The following is a 24,048-nucleotide window of genomic DNA, read 5'->3' as shown; positions in this document are numbered from 1 at the left end:
TAAGGATAAATGGAACGATACGTTTATAACATTAATGTGCACCACAGTTTTTTTTTATTACCCTTTAAACTACTACTGCTAGTTAGATTTTTGTAGCCATCAATTGCCTCGTTAACAGTCACCCATATTAGCAGACTTATTGCATTTCAAACTTCACACTTAGTATAAGCTACTTATTGTAATGAACGATATAAGCAAAACCGCTTGCGATAAGTGGTCTGTGTGGTCGGTGTCGATCATTTTGGGTTTATCGTCCCAGCCCTAGCATAGTATTTTGTACAGTGTTGCAGTATGTGTGTGTCTGTGTGACGTTTCCAAAATTGCCTACACCAGGTCATTTGCTGAAAGGAATGATTATCTGGAAAGTTATGCTTATTATTGTTTTTTTATGTATTTCAAATGTACACTTTTATTTTCCAGTCAGCTAAATAAAATACCAGACCAATCACTTCCACAGAAAGCCTCAATCCCCCTCCTCTCCTCCTGACCTACACAATACTGCACAATAACTAGCTAAAACACCCTGAGCAGCAGGCTGGTTTACATGCTGATGGTTTGACGTGAGTGGTGTCTAGGGGGGCAGCAGTAAGCAGGATGATCCTGATGTATTGTAATGGCATTTGACTATGAGTTGAGAGCCTACTTTAGTTCTTTGGCTTGTTATTTAGGTCAACATAGTTGTGGATTGTTGTACTGGTAACATTATGACAGTTGATTAACATATCATCCCAAATGTGAAAAATGTGCGTGGTCAACCTCAAAACAGGACAGTTAGGAAGTTCTCAGTTAACACCTGTGCTGTTTACAAAACAGCTGACTGAAACCCAACCTAAATCCTTATGTTGAAACAATGATACTGTTGCACAAACTATATGTATAAGACCATGTGTGTCTGGAGGCATATCCGGACACATCAGTAAGATACATTTGTCTGTGTTTAACTCGGTTTAAAGCAGATGCCTGCAGAACAACATGTTAACATTGTGATACACCATAGCCTGAAGACTTTACAGGCCAGGCAGGGTAATGCTGTTAGTTGTGACTGGTAGACAGGATGCAGATCGGGCTAGGCCTAATCCCCTCTTATACGGTGTACTCGATGAAAATAGACGTCCTCACCTAAGTTTACTCAGCGGGTTCGTCCGTTATTTGTCCTGTTTGCTTGGTCTGAGCGGTCACTGTTGACATCCCTTATGAAAAAATATTGCAGTCAGAGTGCTGTATAACTGCAGTTAGAATGCAGCATAACTGCAGTATGCTGCAAATACGGCGTCCAGTATAAAACAACAATTTACTGCGGTAATTTGGCAGTGTAACTGCAGTTACAGTGTAGTATTACTGCAGTACACTACAGTTATTCTGCAAATAGTGTGTCCAAAATACCACAGTCAACTGCAGTTACTGCAGTCTTTTTTTGTAAGGGATAATACAGCTAAATGCGCTTTTTACCAAACTAATGAATGGCACTCCCACAGTCTGTACTCTTTTGGACAGGTTGGTTGTATGTTTGAAATGGTCAAGTACGTTACAGCAAGGAGAGAAGCCATTTTAGTGACTGTGAGAGACAGAGAATGTGGCAACTCTGAAGACCTATGTCCTTGAGCAGGGCATGAAATGAGCATCTCTATTCCTGTTATAATTACCTCAGTTATCCTTTGGGGTTGGTCAGGGGACCTTGCATAGCTAATGAGTTACAGGGAATCTCCTAATATCAATGCTGCAGAAAGACAGAGCCCAATCAAAAATGAATGTCTACCAAACAGTGTTGTTGCTGCTGAATCACCTCACCAGTGGCAGCACATTCTCACACTCCTTCCCATAGGAAGATTCAAGACAGTTTGCTTTGCTCTCAAATCAAACAGCAGTAAAATGCTTTCATTAAGTTCTGATTACCCCTCTGTGACATTGGGATGGTGCAGCCTGCTCCCTCATTGTGTAGACAAATGTATTTCAGGTAAGACATATAGTATGTTTCCTTTCAAAATGTTACAGTACAGTATGACTCAACGGCGCAAATGTAGTAATCTATTTGAAGTCTCAACCAATATGGATATTATCCAAGGCTGTTCTAGCTTTTTTGGGTACCCTAAACGAGATTTGATTGGACGTTGCATGTTGTGTATTCTACTATTCTAACTAACAGTTAGTTGAGACCCCAAAAGCGGTTGCTTATGTCTAGAAACGACACTGATATTATCACACTATTCTATGGGCTTGTCACGCCTGCTCCCGCTCTCCCTCTCTGGCACCAGGCTGCCCAACATTACACACACCTGTCACCATCATTACGCGCAGCAGCGCTCATTGGACTCACCTGGACTCCTTCCCTTTGTTGATTGCCCCGTCTATAACTGTCTGCTCCCCCGTTTGTTCCCACTGATATCATTATTTTTCCCCTGTCCAGACGCTGTTCCTGTCCTGTTTCATGTCCGTTGTTCATTAAATGTTCTCCCTGTACCTGTTTCCGGTCTCCAGCGTTGATCCTCACAGGGCTACCATTTGATAACCAGAGGTTATGGCATCTCACCATCTTCCACCTCCTTATTAGGGGGGGGCGGCAGGGTAGCCTAGTGGTTAGAGCGTTGGACTAGTAACCGGAAGGTTGCGAGTTCAAACCCCCGAGCTGACAAGGTACAAATCTGTCGTTCTGCCCCTGAACAGGCAGTTAACCCACTGTTCCCAGGCCGTCATTGAAAATAAGAATTTGTTCTTAACTGACTTGCCTGGTTAAATAAAGGTAAAATAAAATAAAATAAAAAAAAAAATTAAAACCTCTTGAAACTAGGGAGCACTATTTTCATTTTTGGAAAAATAACGTTCCCAAAGTAAACAGGCTATTATGTCAGGACAAGATGCTAGAATATGCATATAATTGACAGCTTAGGATAGAAAACACTCTAAAGTTTCCAAAACTGTAAAAATATTGTCTGTGAGTATAACAGAACTGATATTGCAGGCAAAAGCCTAAGCAAAATCGAATCAGGAAGGGACTCTTATTTAGAAAGCTCTGCGTTCCTATGTGTCCCTATTGAGCAGTGAAAGGGATATCAACCAGATTCCTTTTTCTATGACTTCCCTAATGTGTCTAGTGTCACAATACATAGTTTCAGGCTTTTATTTTGAAAAATGAGCCTGAACGACAACATTGCATCAGTGGTCAGCTGGAGGCTCTCAGAGTGATTTGTGCGTAATAGACAAATGCGGCTATTGTTTCTCTCTTTCCTACTAAGAAGCCAACTGTCCCTGTTGATATATTATCGAATAGATATTTGAAAAACACCTTGAGGATTGATTATAAAAAACGTTTGCCATGTTTCTGTCGATATTATGGATCTAATTTGGAATATTTTTCGGCGTTGTCGTGACTGCAGTTTCCGGTGGATTTCTCAACCAAACGTGAAGTACAAACGGAGGTATTTTGGCTATAAAAAATAATCTTTATGGGACAAAATTCACATTTGCTGTCTAACTGGGAGTCTCCTGAGTGAAAACATCCGAAGCTCATCAAAGGTAAACAATTTAATTTGATTGCTTTTCTAATTTTCGTGACCAAGCTGCCTGCTGCTAGCTAGGCATAATGCTATGCTAGGCTATCGATAAACTTACACAAATGCTTGTCTTGCTTTGGCTGTAAAGCATAATTTCAAAATCTGAGACGACAGGGTGATTAACAAAAGGCTAAGCTGTGTTTCAATATATTTCACTTGTGATTTCATGAATATGAATATTTTCTAGTAATATTTTTTGTCCGTTGCGTTATGCTAATTAGGTGTCCGTTGATGACAATTCTCCCGGATCGGGGATGGGTAGTTTGAATGATACATTCAGAAATTATTGAATGTGGAGCTACTAAGACCACTGAAAATATAAATAAATGTTCTAATAAAACCAGGGTTTTAGCAGCAGCTTGTAAATTATGTAATGTGAAGATGATGCAGAGATGTTTGGACTTTTTGATGCCTTATGTGTTGACGGTCAAGGAAGTCAGCTCAGAGACCCAAATGATATCAACTCAGGGTCAGAAGTGAAAGTGAAAGTTGCTCTCTAAGGAATGCTGGGTTAGGGTTTCTGGGTGAATTGTTATACGCTCTAGTATTTATTTGTCTCTGATATATTCTCATGAGTGATTTTTAAACTATTTCTAATATTCCCATGGGAATCCTACATAGAAAATTAGAATGTTTAATTTGATACAGTATAATACTATATTTACCATAATCATTTATCGTAATAATTTCCTCATGTACAACAAAAGTGCATAAATAATATAATTAGCAGGGTATTGTTCTGGCTGTAGGCTTCTAATGTCAGCTACACTGACATTATATATTCTAAGGCTGTTTGGGGTATTCAATTAGAGCACAGTCAATTTTCTAACCAGCTCAGTAATGTGTGATTATATTTTCCACTCAAAGGCATACAGTATACTCTCCATCTGACAAGAAATCAAAGTCAGTGTGATTTACATCTCTTAATACAGTGGTGAGCTCTGAAAACAGACCCATGTTTCACTAGGACTGATGCTGACTTAATCACCAGTCTGAATGGGACAGACTCAAGCAACTGTGAAAACACCCCATCTCCTTAATAATCCAGGTTGAAAAGAACTGTAGGCTACAACAACATTTATGTTACTAGGTTTATCGTTCTTGGCAATATGCAATACCTAAAATGTTGTAATGTTATTGCACTGCAATTTTGCTCTGTATCTTAATTGTATTTTAATATACTATATTTCATACCTATTTTCGCTTAGAATGTAAGAATTTGAATAACATCGGTGGAAATGTTTTGTTTGACAACAGATAACTTCATAGGTAGGGCATTGTTGGAGAGCTAACATCAGCAGCAGTTGAATACAGAAGTTTGGCAACTGTCCATTTTGGCAACTGTCCTTTCCTTGTTAGAAAAGCAAAGACTCATAATGTATTTAGTTACATTTCCCCCATCCTAGACTACCCTTAACAAAATGTCTTGACAGAACAATAAGGTGCAATTTCAGTGCAGATTTAGCTCAGTGGAGAGAGAGGGAAGAGGAAACGAGTTGGGCGAGACCAGGGAGCACATTGTGTAAACTATATGTGACAGCTCTAGAAAATATGGCGCTTTCTCTCTTCACATAGCTCTGCATTCCCCAGAAGTCCGGTGAAGTTGTGAATACCATTTTAATGTCTCTGCGTGCAGTTTGAAGGAAGTTGCTAACTAGCATTATCACAATGACTAGAAGTCTGTGGTAACTGATAGCATGCTAGTAGATACCAAAGACTTCATCATTGCACTAACGCTAGTTAGCATTGGCTTGCGAAACTACTTCTAACCTACTTCATACTTTATGCAGACATAAAAATGTTATCCATGGGTTCATCTTATTTTTGGGGGTTGATTTTAGGACTCCCAAGTGGCACAATGGTCTAAGGCACTCCATCTCAGTGCTTGAAGCATCACTACAGACCCTGGTTCAATTCCAGGCTGTATCACAACCACCTGTGGTTGGTAGTCTTATAGAGCAACACACAATTGGCCCAGTGTCATTAGGGTTTGGCCAGGGTAGGCTGTCATTGTAAATAAGAATTAGTTCTTAATTGACGTGCCTAGTGAAATAAATACATTTTGAGGAAGTAGATAAATTCATTGCCTAGATCCTGAAGTATCCCTTTAATCACTCCAGGCAGCAGGAGTTCACTGTACTTAACTCATGGCTTTATCTGAAGGTCAATAGAAAGTGATATTACTGAAGCAAACAATGTTACAGTAAACTAACATGTGTTTTGTGTCCCGTCCGGGCAGTTGTACAAATGCCCTCCTGCCCTTCCTCGCCTATACATTGTGTTGTTTTTTGTGATACCCGTTCGGTGTATACCCTAATTCAGAAAGGTCTCAGACTCTGAAACACTGGCGGTTGGCACTAGCTTAAGGATGATCTCTGTCTCTGCCTCTCAATCTGGTCCAATGTGAAATTGTGCTGGGCTGGGCAGGATGTTGCTTGGCCTCCCACGTTGCCCTGCGTCCCCAAGCTCTAACTGAGCTCAGGAGGATTACTCTCCTGGATGCTTAGTAAACTTGAGCAGGATTAATGGAGGGAACAAGAATTGCCCTCTGCAGAGAGAGCAAGGCAAAGAAATGAACTAAGGCTAACGGCATAAGCTCTACGGGCTATTAGGTTCAGCAGCCTTTATTATGTTCACACTTCCTTATATTTTTCCCCAACGTGTAGGCTAATTATTTAGAATATAAATGACTCATATATTGAACAAAAATATAAACATATAAACATGTAATAATTTAGTCCATATAAGGAAGTCAGTCAATTTAAATAAATTCCGTAGGCCCTAATCTTTGGATTTCACATAACTGTTCAGGGGTGCAGCCATGGTTGGGCCTGGGAGGTCATACAGTAGGCCCAACTATTTAGGAGCCAGCCCCACCCACTGGGGAGCCAGGCCCAGCCAATCAGAATGAGTTTTTCCTCACAAAGGGGCTTTATTACAGACATAAATATGCCTCAGTTTCATCAGCTGTCCGGGTGGCTGGTCTCAGATGATACCACATGTGAAGAAGCCAGATGTAGAGGTTCTGAGCTAGCATGGTTACATGTGGTCTGCGGTTGTGAGGCCGTTTGGACGTACTGCCAAATTCTCTAAAATGATGTTGGATGCGGCTTATGGTAGAGAAATCAAAATTCAATGCTCTGGTAACATCTCTGGTGAACACTCCAAGCTTGGCACACCTGTATTTCTCTGGTGGACACTACAAGCTTGAAACACCTGTATTTGGGGAGTTTATCCCACTCTTCTCTGCAGATCCTCTCGAGCTCTGTCAGGTTGGATGGGGAGCGTCTCTGCACAGCAATTTTCAGGTCTCTCCAGAGATGTTAGAACAGGATCAAGTCTGAGCTCTGGCTGGGCCACTCAAAGACATTCAGAGACTTATTCCGAAGCCACTACTGCGTTGTCTTGGCTGTGTGCTTTGGGTCGTTGTCCTGTTGGAAGGTAAACTTTCCCCCAGTCTGAGGTCCTGAGTGCTCTGGAGCAGGTTTTCATCAAGGATCTCTCTGTACTTTGCTCCATTCATCTTTCCCTCAATCCTGACTAGTCTCCCTCTCCCTGCTGCTGAAAACATCCCCAAAGCATGATGCTGCCACCACCATGCTGAACCGTAAGGGATGGTGCAAGGTTTTCTCCAGACTTGACGCTTGGCATTCAGGCCAAAGAGTTCAATCTTGGTTTCATGCACTAAGTTGACTGTGCCTTTAAACAGCTTGGAAAATTCCAGAAAATTATGTCATGGCCTTAGAAGCTTCTGATAGGCTAAATGACATAAGTTGAGTCAATTGGAGGTGTACCTGTGGATGTATTTCAAGGCCTACCTTCAAACAGTGCCTCTTCAGTGCCTCTTCGCTTGACATCATGGGAAAATCAAAGGAAATCAGCCAAGACCTCAGTTAAAAAATTGTAGACCTCCACGAGTCTGGTTCATCCTTGGGTGTAATTGCTCCAAACCTGCCATAAAAAAGCCAGACTACAGTTTGCAACTGCACATGGGGACGAAGATCATACTTTTTGGAGAAATGTCCTGGTGCACTTCACATAATAGATGGCATCATGAGGATGGAAAATTATGTTGAAATATTGATGCAACATCTCTAGACATCAGTCAGGAAGTTAAAGCTTGTTCGCAAATGGGTCTTCCAAATGGACAATGATCCCAAGCATACTTCCAAAGTTGTGGCAAAATGCTTAAGGACAACAAAGTCACGGTATTGGAGTGGCCATCACAAAGCCCTGACATCAATCCCATAGAAAATGTGTGGGCAGAACTGAAAGTGCGTATAGGACCATGGAGGCCTACAAACCTGACTCAGTTACACCAGCTCTGTCATGAGGAATGGGCCAACATTCACCCAAATTATTATGGGTAGCTTGTTTACAGCTACCCAAAACGTGTGACCAAAGTTAAACAATGTAAAGGCAATGCTACCAAATACTAATTGAGTGTATGTAAACTTCTGACCCACTAGGAATGTGATGAAATAAATAAAAGCTGAAATAAATCATTCTCTCTACTATTATTGTGACATTTCACATTCTTAAAACACATTTGTGATCCTAACTGACCTAAGACAGGGAATTGTTTACTAGGATTAAATGTCAGGAATTGTGAAAAATGGAGTTTAAATGTATTTGGCTAAGGTGTATGTAAACTTCAGACTTCAACTGTATGTCTGTGCAGTAGATAAGTATAAAGAAATGCATGTCGGTGTCGGGAACATGGAGCCGGCATATCTCTATCTTTCTCTCGGTCTCTCCAGGGCTAGGCCTAAGCTTCTCTTCCTTTATATTTATTTGTTAAATATTCATATCATACTGTGGATGCCTAGGCCTATATGCATGCAATGCCCTGATGCATTTAGCGCTCAAATCTCTGACAGCTGAACCGTGAGGTGGACAATTATTGTTTTAAAAACAATAGGCTATAAAACAATAGGCTATACAGTTTTGAATTTGCTACACATCGAAACATAATTCATTGTTTTTTTGTAATTTGCTATAGTCCGTTTTTAAGGACACATAACTGTGGATCATTTGGCCAATATCACTTGTTTATTGATCGTGCTGGCAGCGCCCAATCTGAGGTTTATTTTTCTCTCTCTTTCTACTCTCGGATCTGAACGGGTCTCTCGGATCTGAACGGGTCTCTCGGATCTGAACGGGTCTCTCGGATCTGAACGGGTCTCTCGGATCTGAACGGGTCTCTCGGTTCTGAACCAGCACTGACTATTTGGTTCTGTTTTCCATGGGCCTTTTCGGAACGGGTCCTACTGTCCTTGGGTCTATTCAGAATGGGTCTCTTTAATTAAACATTTTTTTAATGCATATTGATTCGGGTGGGAAAGCCACAGGTCCTTTCCGGATCACCTGTGAAGACCTCTAGTGTGTAGGCTTATGTGTTTTATGGTTGCATAGCTTTGAAACGTTTGTCTCAAGAGGTTTCATTTTGCTCTGGAGCACAGGCGGCAGTGGCACCTTAATTGGTGAGGATGGGCTCATAGTAATGCCTGGAACAGAATTAATGGAATGGTATTGAAGACATCAAACACATGGTTTCCATGTGTTTGATACTATTCCATTCACTAAATTCCAGACATTATTATGAGCCGTTGCAAGGTTGCTCACTGCAAGGCTGTGCAAGGCTGCTCACTGCAAGGCTGTGCAAGGCTGCTCACTGCAAGGCTGTGCAAGGCTGCACACTGCAAGGCTGTGCAAGGCTGCTCACTGCAAGGCTGTGCAAGGCTGCTCACTGCAAGGTTTCTCACTGTCTCTTTTTGTGACCTGCATTATGTTTTAGCATAGATGTTAAGTTCCCTATATAGGAGACTTTGAGTGGTTGTGGACCGGTTGCGACGGATATTTCTGTGTACAGCGCCCTCTGTGAACGTCCCAACATCAATTACTTTAGATTCCCTAAAAGCGTAGGTTGTCCCGACTCATATGCACTATTCTTGCAAGCGCAGCTGTGAGGTTCACAAACACAGGGAATCGTCTCTTTGTATAGTGAGCGGCACGTCACATTTTCTGTCCTATCCAGACAAAAGAACGATTTCCTGTGCCTGTGAATCTCGTAACTGCAATAGCGCATATGAAACGGGAGACTAGCTGATGCAACAATATCAGTTTCATCTGTAAACAACTGTAAAAAAATTATAATAATTAAAAGGTTGTTTAGGAAATCTGTTCCCAAATATTCCCACAAATAAAATAAAAAGACATCTGTGATCATGTCTCAATGTAATCAAGGTATAAAATGATTATTTTCAAATACTTTATGGGCTTAGTTGTGGTCAATTTACAGTGTACAAATTATTATAATTATGTTCCGGGCCCCCCAACCATCCACTCTGACAAAAATGCAGTTGCCTACCCATGCTCTACCAAGAGTAATTCACGGGATACATACATTCTTGAACAAAATACAACAAGAAGAAATGTATTTGTTTTGTACTTGTTCCAAAGGGGATTTCAGACGCAATTAAGGGAAATACTATGGACGTTTACAAACAAGCCCATTTGGCTCTGATCATGGCCTTAATTATGATCTATTTCATTAAACAAAAATGCCCATTAGTTCCGTAGCATAGTATTATATAGCAGTTTTGTCTTAACTGCTTTCATGAAATCAATGGAATTCTTTTTCTAGTTTAAAGTGTGTCTGATTTTCATTCTCAATTGCTTGTACTGTAACCTCCCCATGCAGAGTAAAATGCTTTCTATCACATTCATCTATCAATGCTCAGATCTAGTGGAAAGACTTGAAGTGTGTAAACATTTGAGCTGCTTCACCCACAAGATGGGTGGGAATAACCAGAGGCCATGCTAAATGTAAAGACATCCGCATGCTTCCCAGCCGAAACAGTTCAGGGAGTGAATTACAGGGAGTGAATTAAGTACAGGGAGTGAATTTAATAAATAAACGAACATGGAACAAAACAAGAAACACGAGTAGCGTACAGACATGAAAGAGATCAACAGAAACAATAATGCCTGAGGAAAGAACCAAAGGGAGTGACAGATATAGGGGAGGTAATCAGGAAGGTGATGGATTTAGGTGAGTGTCATGAGGCACAGGTGCGCGTAACGATGGTGACAGGTGTGCGTAATAATGAGTAAACTGCCGAAAACGAGCGCCAGAGAGGGGGAGCGGGAGTAGACGTGACATTGTGCATATATTAAGACAACATTTTGTGAATTTTTTGTTTGTTTTGGACTTTGGTGAGGGATATTTGGGCTGTTCGGGCTCAGTAGTGATTGTTCAATAAAGTCTTTGTTGTCGTTCAGTGAGAGACGACTCGTTTTCATGCAAAAAAATTCATTAAGAAATACTGCACCAAACATCTTAGTTAGATGTAAAATTGTGCAACTAAATTAATGACAGATTTCTTGAGTTATTTTACATTAATTCGGACTATTTTGACGAAGTGTGTACCGGCTACGGCGTCTCAAAATGGACAAACGGTACTATTACCATTTTGTTTCTCATTTTTCAAGCAAAGGTCTTTTAAGGGAGTAGATGAGCACATCCGTTCGGTTCGGCTAGGTGCCAGCCAAACTGAAGCATGCTTACACCTTTACAAGCTTGTCAGTGGCCTAGTGGGGAATCTCCTAAATAAACCATGCAAAGTCACACCTCTCCATATGGCCACACCACATTCATCATCCCACAGAGTTCAACCGGTAGACCGTAGAACTCTTAGCAAAAGCAAGAAAGACAAAGAGAGCGAGAGATAGAGAAATGTAATAGGTAGAAATGAGGCCTATCCACTTGACGTCAGGAACGGGGGAAAGGAACACTTACTTTTCACGTACTGTCCTGAGATGACAAATAGAGTGAGAGAGAGAAAGAGACTATATCACTAAGTCAATCGTACAACATGTATCACATATAGGCCCCCTAGATTACTCTACGATCAATCACTTTGGCTCTAGTCTAGTACAGTATGTTGTCTATTTCTCCAACCAGCTGTAACAACAAGTGCTGATCTGAAGCCATCTCTTACTGGGATTGGATAGCCTACAAGTCAATTCCAGTGAAACAGTAACTTATGCACCAAATCATCACTGGTAGCTTCACCATGGTGTTCTACAGTAAGTAGACGTCTTAAAAAATACTACATGGAACAAACTATGCTCAAAATAGAACCTGAGTTGTAACATTTTTTTAAAAACAGGAGAGTTAGCACAGTAAGCAGATATACCAATGAAATTGTTAATGCAGTCTGACAGACTTTTTTAGGAGAAACTGTAGCATCTTGTTATACATGCTAACTGGCCTGTTGTGCATCAAATTAATACTGTGCAGGCACTGTTTCAAGTGTTTCCTTAGAAACAGCGAGTGTTGTCTCCTCTTAGCAACAACACCATCCTTGCTTTCACCACAGGAAACCTCATAGAGGAAACTCAGTTAGTGAAATCACCTTCCAGGAGATGACGGTTAGGGTGAGTCTACAACTACTCACAGGCTAAAAGTTTCCACCTCTCTTAAACCTGTATATAGCCATAATATTACATTTGAAATCTCTCTATTCCGTTGGAACTTTTGTGAGCGTAATATTTACTGTTTATTTTTGATTGTTTATTTAACTTTTTTTTATGATCTATTTCACTTGCTTTGGCAATGTAAACATATGTTTCCCATGCCAATAAAGCCCTTTGAATAAAGCCCTGAGAAAGAGAAGTAGATGGGGGCTGCCTGCATGTCCTCTGTTGCAGAGGGGTAGGCTCATGTGGTGCACCTTCCTGCATGGAGAGAGGAACAGGGCGAGTTTTTGCTCATCTTCAGAGATTTTTTTCTGACAGCTCAAAAAAAATAAAACCTCTCCTAGACCTGAGTATCTGGCCATCTCATGTCTTCCAGATAAGACTCCCTTGGAGTCCCAGATACAGTACTAAGAATATCTTCTGTTCACTGCTATTTCCCTCATCTGGAACGGTTAAACCAGCAGGATGACAATAACATCTTCTCAATACAAGGTATTAAAACTGTCAGATGCACAGAACGCGTGGTCCTTGATAGGTTGAAATATGTTAGGTTCATGACATGTACTGTGCACCAGATGTAGGATAGTTGAGTGTGATTACCAAGGTGACTGTACTGTGTTTCTGTAAGCACTCAGAGGCGGAGAGTTTGGTGGAAACTTTTAGCCTGTGAGTGGTTGTGGTCTAACCGTCATCCCCTTGAAGGTGATTTCCCTAACTCAGTTTCCACTATGAGGTTTTCTGTGGTGAGAGCAATGATGGTGTTGTTGCTATGAGACAACACTCTCTGTTTTTAAGGAAACGCTTGAAACAGCACATGCACAGCATTCATTTGAATTTTTAATCCTAAAAAAGTCTGTCAGACTGCATAAACAATTTCATTGGTATATCTGCTTATTGTGCTAACTCTCCTGTTTTTATAAAAATGTTACAACTCAGGTTCTATTTTGAGCATAGTTTGTTCCATGTAGTATTTTTTAAGACGTCTACTTACTGTAGAACACCATGGTGAAGCTACCAGTGATGATTTGGTGCATAAGTTACTGTTTCACTGGAATTTACTTGTAGGCTATCCAATCCCAGTAAGAGATGGCTTCAGATCAGCAGTTGTTGTTACTGCTGGTTGGAGAAATAGACAACATACTGTACTAGACTAGAGCCAAAGTGATTGATCGTAGAGTAATCTAGGAGGCCTATGTGTGATACATGTTGTACGATTGACTCTGGAACAGGAAAATGATCCTGCTGTACAATAGTGTTTTAAGGATACATACATACAGTAGCTCCCACTATGCACAGACGTCAGTTCAATGTCTAGTTTTCATTTACATTTGGTTGAGTTGTCAACTAGCGTGAATTCAACGTGAAATCAACTAAAAATGTCATCATGTCATAGGATTTAAGTTCAAAGTTGGGTGAAGAAAAACATGAAATTCCCATATGTTGATGACGTCTTGCAAATCCAATCAGTTTTCCACGTTGATTCAATGTCATCACATAGATTTTTTGGGATTGAAATGGAAACAATGTTGATTCAACCAGTTTTTGCCAAGTGTGCTGCATCTATATTTGCCTTCAACCAACAGACCACGTTAGCCTTTACCGCCAACCTTCCAGACAACCAGGGTTTGCCTTAGGTCTCAGGAAGAAGCAATATATTTTTGTTCCAGCTTGACAACCGCAAAGCGAACACTCTAGACTCCCCTCTCTTTATCCAGAAAAAGTCACCTGATTTGTCCTGTGTTATGACAGGAACAGTGTGCAGTACTTTATTGCTGTGCATTGCCTTGCGTAAGATAAACATAGTCATTTATTGAGAGTATAACCTTATAAGCAGCAAAGTAAAACATAGCCTGTGGGATATAATGAATATGTGGGCAGTATGGTGGTGTGGTCAGGAAACAGGGACTCATTGTCAGTGTTCACAGGGATGTACATTATATACAGCTTTAACCTGAGCCAATGTAATTAAGTGAATGATGAAACTGACTCATTCATTGGCTGCTTGAGGTGTATGCGTAACATCTGTCATGCTGACTGTAGCTGTGGTTCCTATCGGCAGCAGTGCTAAGGCCGACCCAGAGCCAGCATGGGCTAATGTCAGGTGGCTGTTCAACTTAATGGGGCTCCCGCTCCCTACCTCCACCACCTCACGTTGATGGAGCACAACTGCAAAGGGAGCTGGGATAGCAAGGAGTGCTACTGCTTTTGAGTATCTCTGAATCACCCTAATTAGTCAACCAGCTAGGGCCTAATGCCACACCCGCTGCTTAAGTGTTTTCAGTACTTGCTAGAGAGGATTGATTTGTGATAATCAAGAACATTTGTTTTTTGTTTGCACATTTTCTAATTTAATTCCAGGAAATACATTGCTCGATTGAAACATTTTAGGGCTTAAACCCATTATGCATATAAAAAATGTTGGGATTAAAAGACTTCTTATTATCTGTAACTTATTATTAGTAAATATTGAATTGTATTATTTGTAACAATAAAAGTTTTTAATGTGACTACTACCATGCATTAGTGGGAAAGGTGAAACACACTCTGCAAACATACTGTATCTTGTACCTGATGAAAATGAATGAACCACACTTCTATCTTCTGACATTTACAGTATCTATGGTTTTTGGGCTGTGAATTGACTTGTGTTAGTTGAAGTGCTGCCTGTCTACCCACCTCCCATTGTCTGTCTGTCCGTCAGGCATTTCAAACAGCGTCTGCCAAAGCTCAGTATTATGCTAAGCAGGATTTTATTTCAGGAATGACATGACCATGGGCTTTGGGCCTCCCCAGCACAAGACCCAACTGGCCTGTGCCTGAGCCTAAGCCAGAGCAGGACTGAGGGGGATCAGCAGGAGGCTCTGGAGAGTATCAGTTGGTCCAAGAGCATCCTTCTGCTCGTACCCAAGTGATCCATATTATCCATTACCCTGTATAGCACTGGCTCACTAACACATTCAAATGTGTTTTTATGTTCCACTTTGAATGGATCAATTTACACTAAATGAGATGTGTTGAAAGGTGAAACAGGATATTTGGAGGCCAAATAGAGCCTCCCAGGTCCTCATGAGCTCTGGCCCTTTGTCTTCCCCTGTCTGTCTGACTCCCTGTGCCAGGCTCTCACCCTCTGACAATCAGCACTTTAATGAGGATTTGTGGTCACACAGTGTTGCTCCAGCTGGCCACACTGTTAGACTCAGGCTTTTTTGGAGTAGGTTTATTTTAGTAGGTCAACTGAATCTTTTTCATGATGTATGTAGCTAGCGCAAGTATAGATTTCTCTCCTTATTGTATGGCATCATCAGTGATGATGATTGTCAAGATCTGGCTAGTTAGGATCAGAGCTGATACTCATATTCAAGTGTAGTTCAATTCAGCTTCCTTAAAGCTGATACATTTGTTTTGCATAATTATTTGCATAGCATGCATAAAAAAAAATCCGCTCTGAGCTTGCCTCATGCTGCCCTCTGGAAAAGGCTGTGGATTAGTGAACAAGGTGCGACACCTTGTGGTTAAATTAAGAATTGTTATATTTCACCCATGAACTGGTGATAACTTGTTCATACCTGTGTTGTCTACTGAACTAATCTCTCCATGTCATCCCAGGGATTGTCTTTTCTACTCTGGTGTTTGGACCAGCCTGTGGTTTCCTCCTGGGGTCCCTCTGCACCAAGTTCTATGTGGACTTTGTCTTCATCGACACAAGTAAGTCACTGGGAAATACAACCGACCTCACCTTACACCAATACTGTGGAAAAAACACAGAGCACAGGCTATACAAAACTGCATTCATTAAGAAGTTAAATGATCTAGCAATGCATGGAACTTCCTTCCATCTCATATTGCTCAAATAAACAGCAAACCTGGTTTAAAAAAAACAGATAAAGCAACACCTCACGGCACAACGCCTCTCCTCTATTTGACCTAGATATTGTGTGTATGTATTGATATGTAGGTTACGTGTGCCTTTAAAAAAAATGTATTTAGTTCTGTCCTTGTGCTGTTCTTGTCTATTGACATTCTGTATTATTTCATGTTTTGTGTGGACACCAGGAAGAGTAGCTGCTGCTTTTGCAACAGCTAATGGGGATCCTAATAAAATACCAAATAATTAGAACTAAGTAGTGTGCTATTCAAGGTTAACCAAAATAACATTCCAGACAATGTTGATTATGGGGAAATCACTGAAATGTGTGTTTGATGTTAACAATGCTTGTATGTGTTTTTTTCTGTCCCTCCACAGGTAAGCTGGACATTACCTCTGATGACCCTCGGTGGATTGGAGCCTGGTGGGGGGGCTTCCTCCTGTGTGGTGCCTTACTCTTCTTCTCATCCCTCTTCATGTTTGGCTTTCCCCAAACCCTGTCAGACCGAGAGAAGGATAGGGACGGTGGAGGGGAGAGTGAGCAGGCCATGCTCCCCTCTTCCTCTCTGCCCCTGGACTATAATGAGATGCCCAAGTCCAGCAACGGGGTGGGACGCAACAACCATGAGCCCATCAATGGTCCCACCTGCTTTCAGCAGCTCAGAGGTGAGAATTGTTTTCTGTCCCTTCATAGTACATGTAGTATTTGTGCAGTTAAATTAACAATTGTTATGCTATTGTATATACCGTATCACATCACTTATTCTCCATCTCTATCCCACCATGATTTGTTTGGCTATTATGTGCCCACACATAGTTCTATACAATACTCATGTCAATGGTGGAGAATTCAGTGTAAGACCAAATAAACATAATGTAGTCCCCACAAACTATGTATTAATTTAACACCTGTGCAAGAGAGTAGACACTAAATGGGAACATTTACCCCATCAATGTTGGGGTACAAATCTGAGTATATGCTTGTATGGGTGTCACCAATCAACTACATTACACGTAAAAACAGCTTCAACTAGCACCACCGATTCTATATGGCTAGCCAGTCTACCAGCTTAAAGGAACAGAAGTTAGCATTTAGCAGTTTTTTTTATAATCCTGAAAAGGACAACTTGTAAATATTATGCAGCAAAAAAAAGCAATACATATTAAAATCGGATTTTAATAACCACATTGTGGGTTTGTTAGAACACATAAATCATTACGGATTTTACTAATGTCGATTTTTTGAATGCCTGCCAATGATGGTGTCCTTGCGCTTTCCCCCATAGTCTGCGTTTCATTGACCACTTTACCGCATGTATGTTTTTTCTCAAAACCGCAATAAAGATTTTTTTAAAACCTAGTTTCAGATGCTGTTTTGTAAAGTGTAGAACGGGGCTCTCCAACCCTGTTCCTGGAGAGCTACTGTCCTGTAGGTTTTCACTCCAATCGTAATCTAGCCCACATGATTCTAATAATTAGCCAGTTGACAAGCTGAATCAGGTTAGTTACAACTGGGGTTGGAGCGAAAATCCACAGGAGGGTAGCTCTCTGGGAACAGGGTTGGAGAGCCCTGGTATAGACTATTCTCTGATAAGCCAGGGGTAGTGTATGATTTATGCTGTCTGTTATGAGAAAATAAAGGCAATTAAATCCTCTGCTTCCACAGATACTATTTAGCTTGTTACTAAATATGAAGAAAGAGAAATATACATTCCACATGAGAATACAAAATGTTTTCAGATTTTGATATTACCCTTACACCAGTTAAATTATAACTAGCAGAATATTTTAGCAAACGATAGTTAGACTTGTTAGCAGTTGTCTGTGTCCATGTGGCACTTTAAAATTAAGGATCTCTTCATCTTCTCTTCTCAGTGATCCCTAAGGTTACCAAGCACCTTCTGTCAAACCCGGTGTTCACTTGCATCACGCTGGCAGCCTGTATGGAGATCGGTGTGGTGGCTGGCTTCGCTGCCTTCCTGGGGAAGTACTTGGAGCAGCAGTTTAACCTCACCACCTCCTCAGCTAATCAACTACTAGGTTAGGGCCTGTGGCAAGCACATGCATGACACACACAAATACACACAGCCACAGACCCCCTGGTGCAACACAGTACACAGGGAGCAGTACAGTGAGAAGCATCAGTACAGTATATGAGAAGGTGATAAGGTTAACATATGGCGGTATTAACTCTCTTCAGGAATGACTGCCATCCCCTGTGCTTGTCTGGGGATATTCCTGGGGGGGCTTCTGGTCAAAAAGCTGAACCTCTCAGCGCTGGGGGCCATTCGCATGGCCATGCTGGTCAACCTGATCTCCACCGCCTGCTACGTCTCCTTCCTCTTCCTTGGCTGTGACACAGGGCCTGTCGCTGGGGTGACCGTCGCCTATGGCAACGAGTAAGAACAGCCTGTACCTACACCACTGGTTTAGCATATGTAATAGCAGAGCTTCTCTTGGGGGAAGGGGGTTTGATGAAAGTAGGAACAAGGTCGGCCACACACTGACTACAGAAACATTAGTCAATATACAAGTTACTTAAAATCTGTTTGGAAATAGCGTTTTCACTGATTTCTGAGATAATAGCTGAGATAGTAGCTTATACTGTCTAGTTCCACAGAAATGTGATTTCCACCATTTAAAACATGCTCAATTAGATACATAGTAGCTACAGAAACTTTCAGAAACATTTATGTGCTTTTTATTCCTTTCTGATATGTACACAGCATAGTCTAAACAGCTTTCTCTATCTCTTTCGCTCTCGCGCTCTCCAGAACACTGCGGGTGGGCGAGAAGCCAGAGGTCCCCTGCATGAGTAACTGTAACTGCTACACCTCATCAGTCAGCCCAGTATGCGGCTCCAACGGAGTCACCTACCTGTCCTCCTGCTTCGCAGGCTGCACTACAACAGTAAGTACAGGCATCTACCCTGGAAGGCTTCCACCCTCATCTCCATTTTTTTATGTTTTTTGGAGTTTAGTCAGGGTTTTAAATGACTTTTGAGCGTTTGAATAATAGAATACACAAGGTGTGATTTAGAAATGTGATTGTGCATCGGTAGTTTTTCTCTTGTTATGTCAGTCACGGACAGTCACTCAATTAGCCATGTTAGCTAACAATTTTTAGATAGGTAAGTTAGTCTTGCCAGTTATCTAAACCTGTTGTCATTATGGCCAAACACCGACCGGGCCCTATTGATTTTGTTAGTCACTCTCACTCAGATATCATATTAACATGGCATAAGTCATGGCAAAATGTGTAGAGTTACAGGAAATTAGCTTTAAAACTGCAAACATGTCTCCACTTCATGGTAAAATGGATACAATTGTATGAAATGAGCTACAAAGCTGAAGGAAAATTATCTCTGCCCCATGGCAAAATCAGTAGAATTGCATGAGATTTTGGTGTAAAATTGCCCAATTTCTCTCCACCCCATGACAAAATGCATACAACTGCAACACTGTTTCTATGCCTCATGGCAAAATTGCAGGAAATTGACTTACAAACACCAAAAAATTGGCCAACCAAATCTTGCTTAGGGCACCCAAAAGGCTAGGGCTAGCCCTGGCTACTGGTATAATGCATTTAGGTAAGAGAGTTAAGTAGTTTATCTGCACAAATACAGTACCAGTCAAAAGTTTAGACACACTTTATTTTACTATTTTCTACATTGTAGAATAATAGTGAAGACACCAAAACTATGAAATAACACATATGAAATCATGTAATCAAAAAAGTGTTCAACAAATCTAAATATATTTTATATGTGAGATTCTTCAAAGTAGCCACCCTTTGCCTTGATGACAGTTTTGCACACTCTTGGCATTCTCTCAACTAGCTTCTCCTGGAATGCGTTTCCAACAGTCTTCAAGGAGTTCCCAAATATGCTGAGCACTTGTTGGCTGCTTCTCCTTCACTCTGCGGTCCAACTCATCCCAAACCATCTCAATTGGGTTGAGGTCTGGTGATTGTGGAGGCCAGGTCTTCTGATGTAGCACTCCATCACTCTCCTTCTTGGTCAAATAGCCCTTACACAGCCTGGAGGTGTCATTGGTCATTTTCCTGTGGAAAAACAAATGATAATCCCACTAAGCGCAAACCAGATGGAATGGCATATTACTGCAGAATGCTTGGTAGCCATGCTGGTTAAGTGTGCCTTGAAATGTAAATAAATCACAGACAGTGTCACCAGCAAAGCACACACACACCATCACACATCCTCCTCCATGCTTCTCGGTGGGAACCACACATGCGGAGATAGTCCGTTCACCTACTCTGCATCTCAAAAATACACAGCGGTTCTAAAATTTGGACTCATCCGAACAAAGCATAGATTTCCGCCTGTCTAATGTCCATTGCTCGTGTTTCTTGGCCCAAGCAAGTCTCTTCTTATTATTGGTGTCCTTTAGTAGTGGTTTCTTTGCAGCAATTTGACCATGAAAGCCTTATTGACGCAGTCTCCTCTGAACAGTTGACGTTGAGATGTGTCTGTTACTTGAACTCTGTAAAGCATTTATTTGGGCTGCAATCTGAGGTGCAGTTAACTCTAATGAAGTTATCCTCTGCAGCAGAGGTAACTCTGGGTCTTCTTTTCCTGTGGCGGTCCTTATGAGAGCAAGTTTCATCATAATGCTTGATCTTTTTTGCGACTGCACTTGAAGAAACTTTCAAAGTTCTTGAAATTTTCAAAATTGACTGACCTTCATGTCTCAAAGTAATGATGGACTGTCGTTTCTCTTAGCTTATTTGAGCTTTTATTTCCATGATATGGACTTGGTATTTTACCAACTAGGGCTATCTTCTGTACACCACCCTTACCTTGTCACAACACAACTGATTGGCTCAAACGCATTAGGAGGGAAAGAAATTTATCGAGGCACACTTGTTAATTGAAATGCATTCCAGGTGACTACCTCATGAAGCTGGTTGAGTGAATGACAAACGTGTGCAAAGCTGTCATCAAGGGAAAGAGTTTTGATCTCTTCACTATTATTCCACAATGTAGAAAATTGTAAAAAAGGATGTGGGTACACAGACCCGCGACCTCCCTTATGAGTTCAGATCTTTTGTGGTCCCCACCCCTATCAAAGTGGCCCATCCCTGGGCTATATGGTCTTCATTTTTACACCTTGCTCTGTAGTCAGATGCGTATCCCTGTGCAGTGAACCGAAGCCCCAAAAACCCACCTATAGAGAGATGGGAGACTGTTTTGTTGTCTCTTTGTTAATCTGGCTTTTTGTCACATAATTTAAGACAGTAATACTAACGCAGATGCATCTATTCTCCTGTCTTCAGAATCTGACAGGGTGTACATGTATATCCAGTGACAGCGAGATGGCCACAGCTGTCCCAGGGAAGTGTCCCAGTCCAGGCTGCCAGGAGGCCTTCCTCACCTTCCTCTGTGTCATCTGTGCCTGCTGCATGATCGGCTCCATGGCTCAAACACCCTCCGTCATCATCCTCATCAGGTAACCCCACTGGCACTCACCTTACCACCATGCTATACCAGTAGAACCCAGTCAACCTGTAGAGAGGTTTTACATTACTCAGAGACAGCTCTCTCTTTTCTGTGTGTAACAATTACTGGTGTCTCTTCTTCCTAGGACTGTGAGCCCTGAGCTGAAATCATATGCTCTTGGAGTTTTGTTTCTCTTGCTGCGACTACTTGGTAAGTTACAGTACTGTTAGACTTGCATCTGAACTAGTCAGGTTGCACTATTACATTATTTTGTTTATAAATCAAACATACTGAGGTTTCAGATGCTATAGTATTGATTTCTCTACACACCTGTTCTGTAGGATTCATCCCCCCTCCTCTGATCTTTGGTGCTGGGATTGACTCAACATGCCTTTTTTGGAGTACAGAGTGTGGGGATAAGGGAGCCTGCCTGCTGTATGACAATATCGCCTACAGACATCTGTATGTGAGCCTGGCCATTGGTCTTAAGGTCACCGCCTTCATTCTGTACACCACTACTTGGTACTGTTTACGCAAGAACTATAAGAAATACATAAAAAATCACGAGGGCTATACAACACCAACCGAACTGTTCCCCTCCAGTCTCACAATGGACAACATGAAGGATGGGAGTCAGAACCCAAACAGGACAAAGTTTATATACAACTTAGAGGACCATGAGTGGTGCGAAAATATGGAGTCGGTTTTATAGTTTCTGAACCATCAAGAGGACTATCTGCGACCTTCATAATTCTCTTGAAGGATTATCGTCTTTCTGTCTTTCTTTATTTATTAAATGATAGAACATTTTTTATCTGAAGTCCTATTCAGGCTCTGGAAGACTGTTGCTGCTCTCTTCTCCAAATTGGTAACTTTTGATAGAGGCCATTTTGTTTGTAGAGGTGTTATCAGCGAGGATGTCGTCCAGTGCCAGTGAACTCTGTTGTGATTGTTAGTAGAAGACAATTGCTGTCTGGTTCTGTCCTGCTCATAGCTGATTAGATGGTCAATATTATACTACTGTGGGCGCCATACTCGCTTGAGTATAAAATGGATCCAGTCAGTGAAAATGACAGGTCCTGTTCGGTCAGTATTACTATGTGTTACATCTCGTTCCGCCAGGGAACTAATATATAAGTGTAAATGATTCGGTGTGGTGTAATTTACGTTTTACTTTGATGAAACGAACAGAGCACTTTCTTATGTACTCTATATAGTAGAGGAAGTAGAACGCTTATATAGGATGATAGTCTGAAGTTACTGTATGCTTTCAGTGTCAGAATGCAGTTCAGAGGAGGTAGCTGAAATGGTGTTAATGTCAGCATACATTGTACAAAAACAGTACTCTTGCTGGAACAGAAACACTGTTTTTGACTATGAACATAGAATACAGTTTGTCTTTCTATGGGTTATCTTATATTATTCATACTCATTTCTATCATTGTGAAAGAGATACTGTATATCTGTCTTTTTGCAGACTCATTTCTGAAGGGTCTTCAAGTTGTAAACATTTCTTTGCTTTTTATTTGCCTAGTTTATTAAACCCTAATATTTTTTAATATGAGGGATTACTAGATAAGAATATTATTTATGTTTGGGGGGGGTGGGGGGGGGGGGGGGGGGGGGGGGACCATAGCTTTTGGACCATAGTGGAAAAGCAAAGATTGGAAAATCAACAAGTATTTTTGTGTGTGTTATAATGACATACCATATCTCGTCAAGCTAAACCATGAATATTAAAGTTTATATATTTGTACTTGTGAGGTTCAGAATATTTAATTAGAGTTAACTAAGCTGAGATGATAATATAATAATTTGATATTTAATTATTAAGACATTTTTAGTTGGAATCACATATCAGATGGGAGCCAATGTCATAACAAGAAATGAATAAGAAACAAACAATGAACAAGATCAAAGCAAACTAAAACAGGGGCTTTTCATATGGCAGAGTAACACTGCTTGTTGCTTTAGGCATGCAGAATCTACATGTGAAGTCTCACAAAAGGTACTTGGAGTAATTTACATGCAATGGCTGATAATCCTACAAGGTAATAGGCGTTCTTATTTTGTTATCCCTTGACATATTTATTTGAAAACCCTCAAGGCTTGATGGCACATCTAACTTCTTATTTTCCATTTTCTCTACAGTTAAAGTTTTGGCATTGTCCCTTTTCTTACACTTTTTTGTATGGCAATATATCATTTATTTTACTCTGGAAATAAAATATTTTTCAGAAAATAAACCAGACATGGTGTCATTTTCACTTTATTTCTTTACAGAGAAAATGTATGTACTGACATGCACTGTACGCGTAGGCAGAGAAATGAATGATCTGTATATTTAATATGTGTCTAAAGCACTCAGCAATCAGCCCTCTTAATTCTGATGTCCAGGTCCTAAAATGATTAAAATACAGGTGTAGTGATTGATTTCAGTTTGTCAGAATATATTTAAATAGCTTCCCAGAGCATATGTATGACCTATTGGTACTTTGTACTTGATGTATGCTGAGTGTCTTTTGAAAATGTAAATGGACAACTGCACAGTGCTTTCATCTGGTCAGCTTGGTAAGTAGATTAGAGTTATTATTGATATGGCTTAGATTCTCTTTTGAGCCATTGCAGATGAACTGAGTTAACACTGGTGGAGGGGAAGAGAATGCAAGGCGGCTTAGAGCTAATCATCACTC

General features: G+C 40.9%; 1 protein-coding gene across 1 annotated transcript in view; it reads left to right on the top strand.

Moving 5' to 3' along the window:
* The window catches only part of slco3a1a (solute carrier organic anion transporter family member 3A1a), a 47,896-nt gene extending 24,295 nt beyond the window's left edge, over nucleotides 1-23,601 (top strand). The window contains exons 3-10 of the mRNA XM_021598330.3: nucleotides 15,639-15,737; nucleotides 16,276-16,563; nucleotides 17,773-17,937; nucleotides 18,098-18,296; nucleotides 18,672-18,807; nucleotides 21,193-21,365; nucleotides 21,501-21,565; nucleotides 21,697-23,601. Of these exons, the coding sequence (XP_021454005.3) occupies nucleotides 15,639-15,737; nucleotides 16,276-16,563; nucleotides 17,773-17,937; nucleotides 18,098-18,296; nucleotides 18,672-18,807; nucleotides 21,193-21,365; nucleotides 21,501-21,565; nucleotides 21,697-22,067 (1,496 nt within the window). The 3' untranslated portion in view covers nucleotides 22,068-23,601. The remainder of the gene's footprint in view (nucleotides 1-15,638; nucleotides 15,738-16,275; nucleotides 16,564-17,772; nucleotides 17,938-18,097; nucleotides 18,297-18,671; nucleotides 18,808-21,192; nucleotides 21,366-21,500; nucleotides 21,566-21,696) is intronic.
* The last annotated feature ends 447 nt before the right edge of the window (nucleotides 23,602-24,048 follow it).

Source organism: Oncorhynchus mykiss, chromosome 1 (genome assembly GCF_057628025.1).
Source record: "Oncorhynchus mykiss isolate SJ-2025 chromosome 1, ASM5762802v1, whole genome shotgun sequence".
NCBI classification, from domain to species: Eukaryota; Metazoa; Chordata; class Actinopteri; order Salmoniformes; family Salmonidae; genus Oncorhynchus; species Oncorhynchus mykiss.
This window is presented reverse-complemented; position numbering and strand designations above follow the sequence as displayed.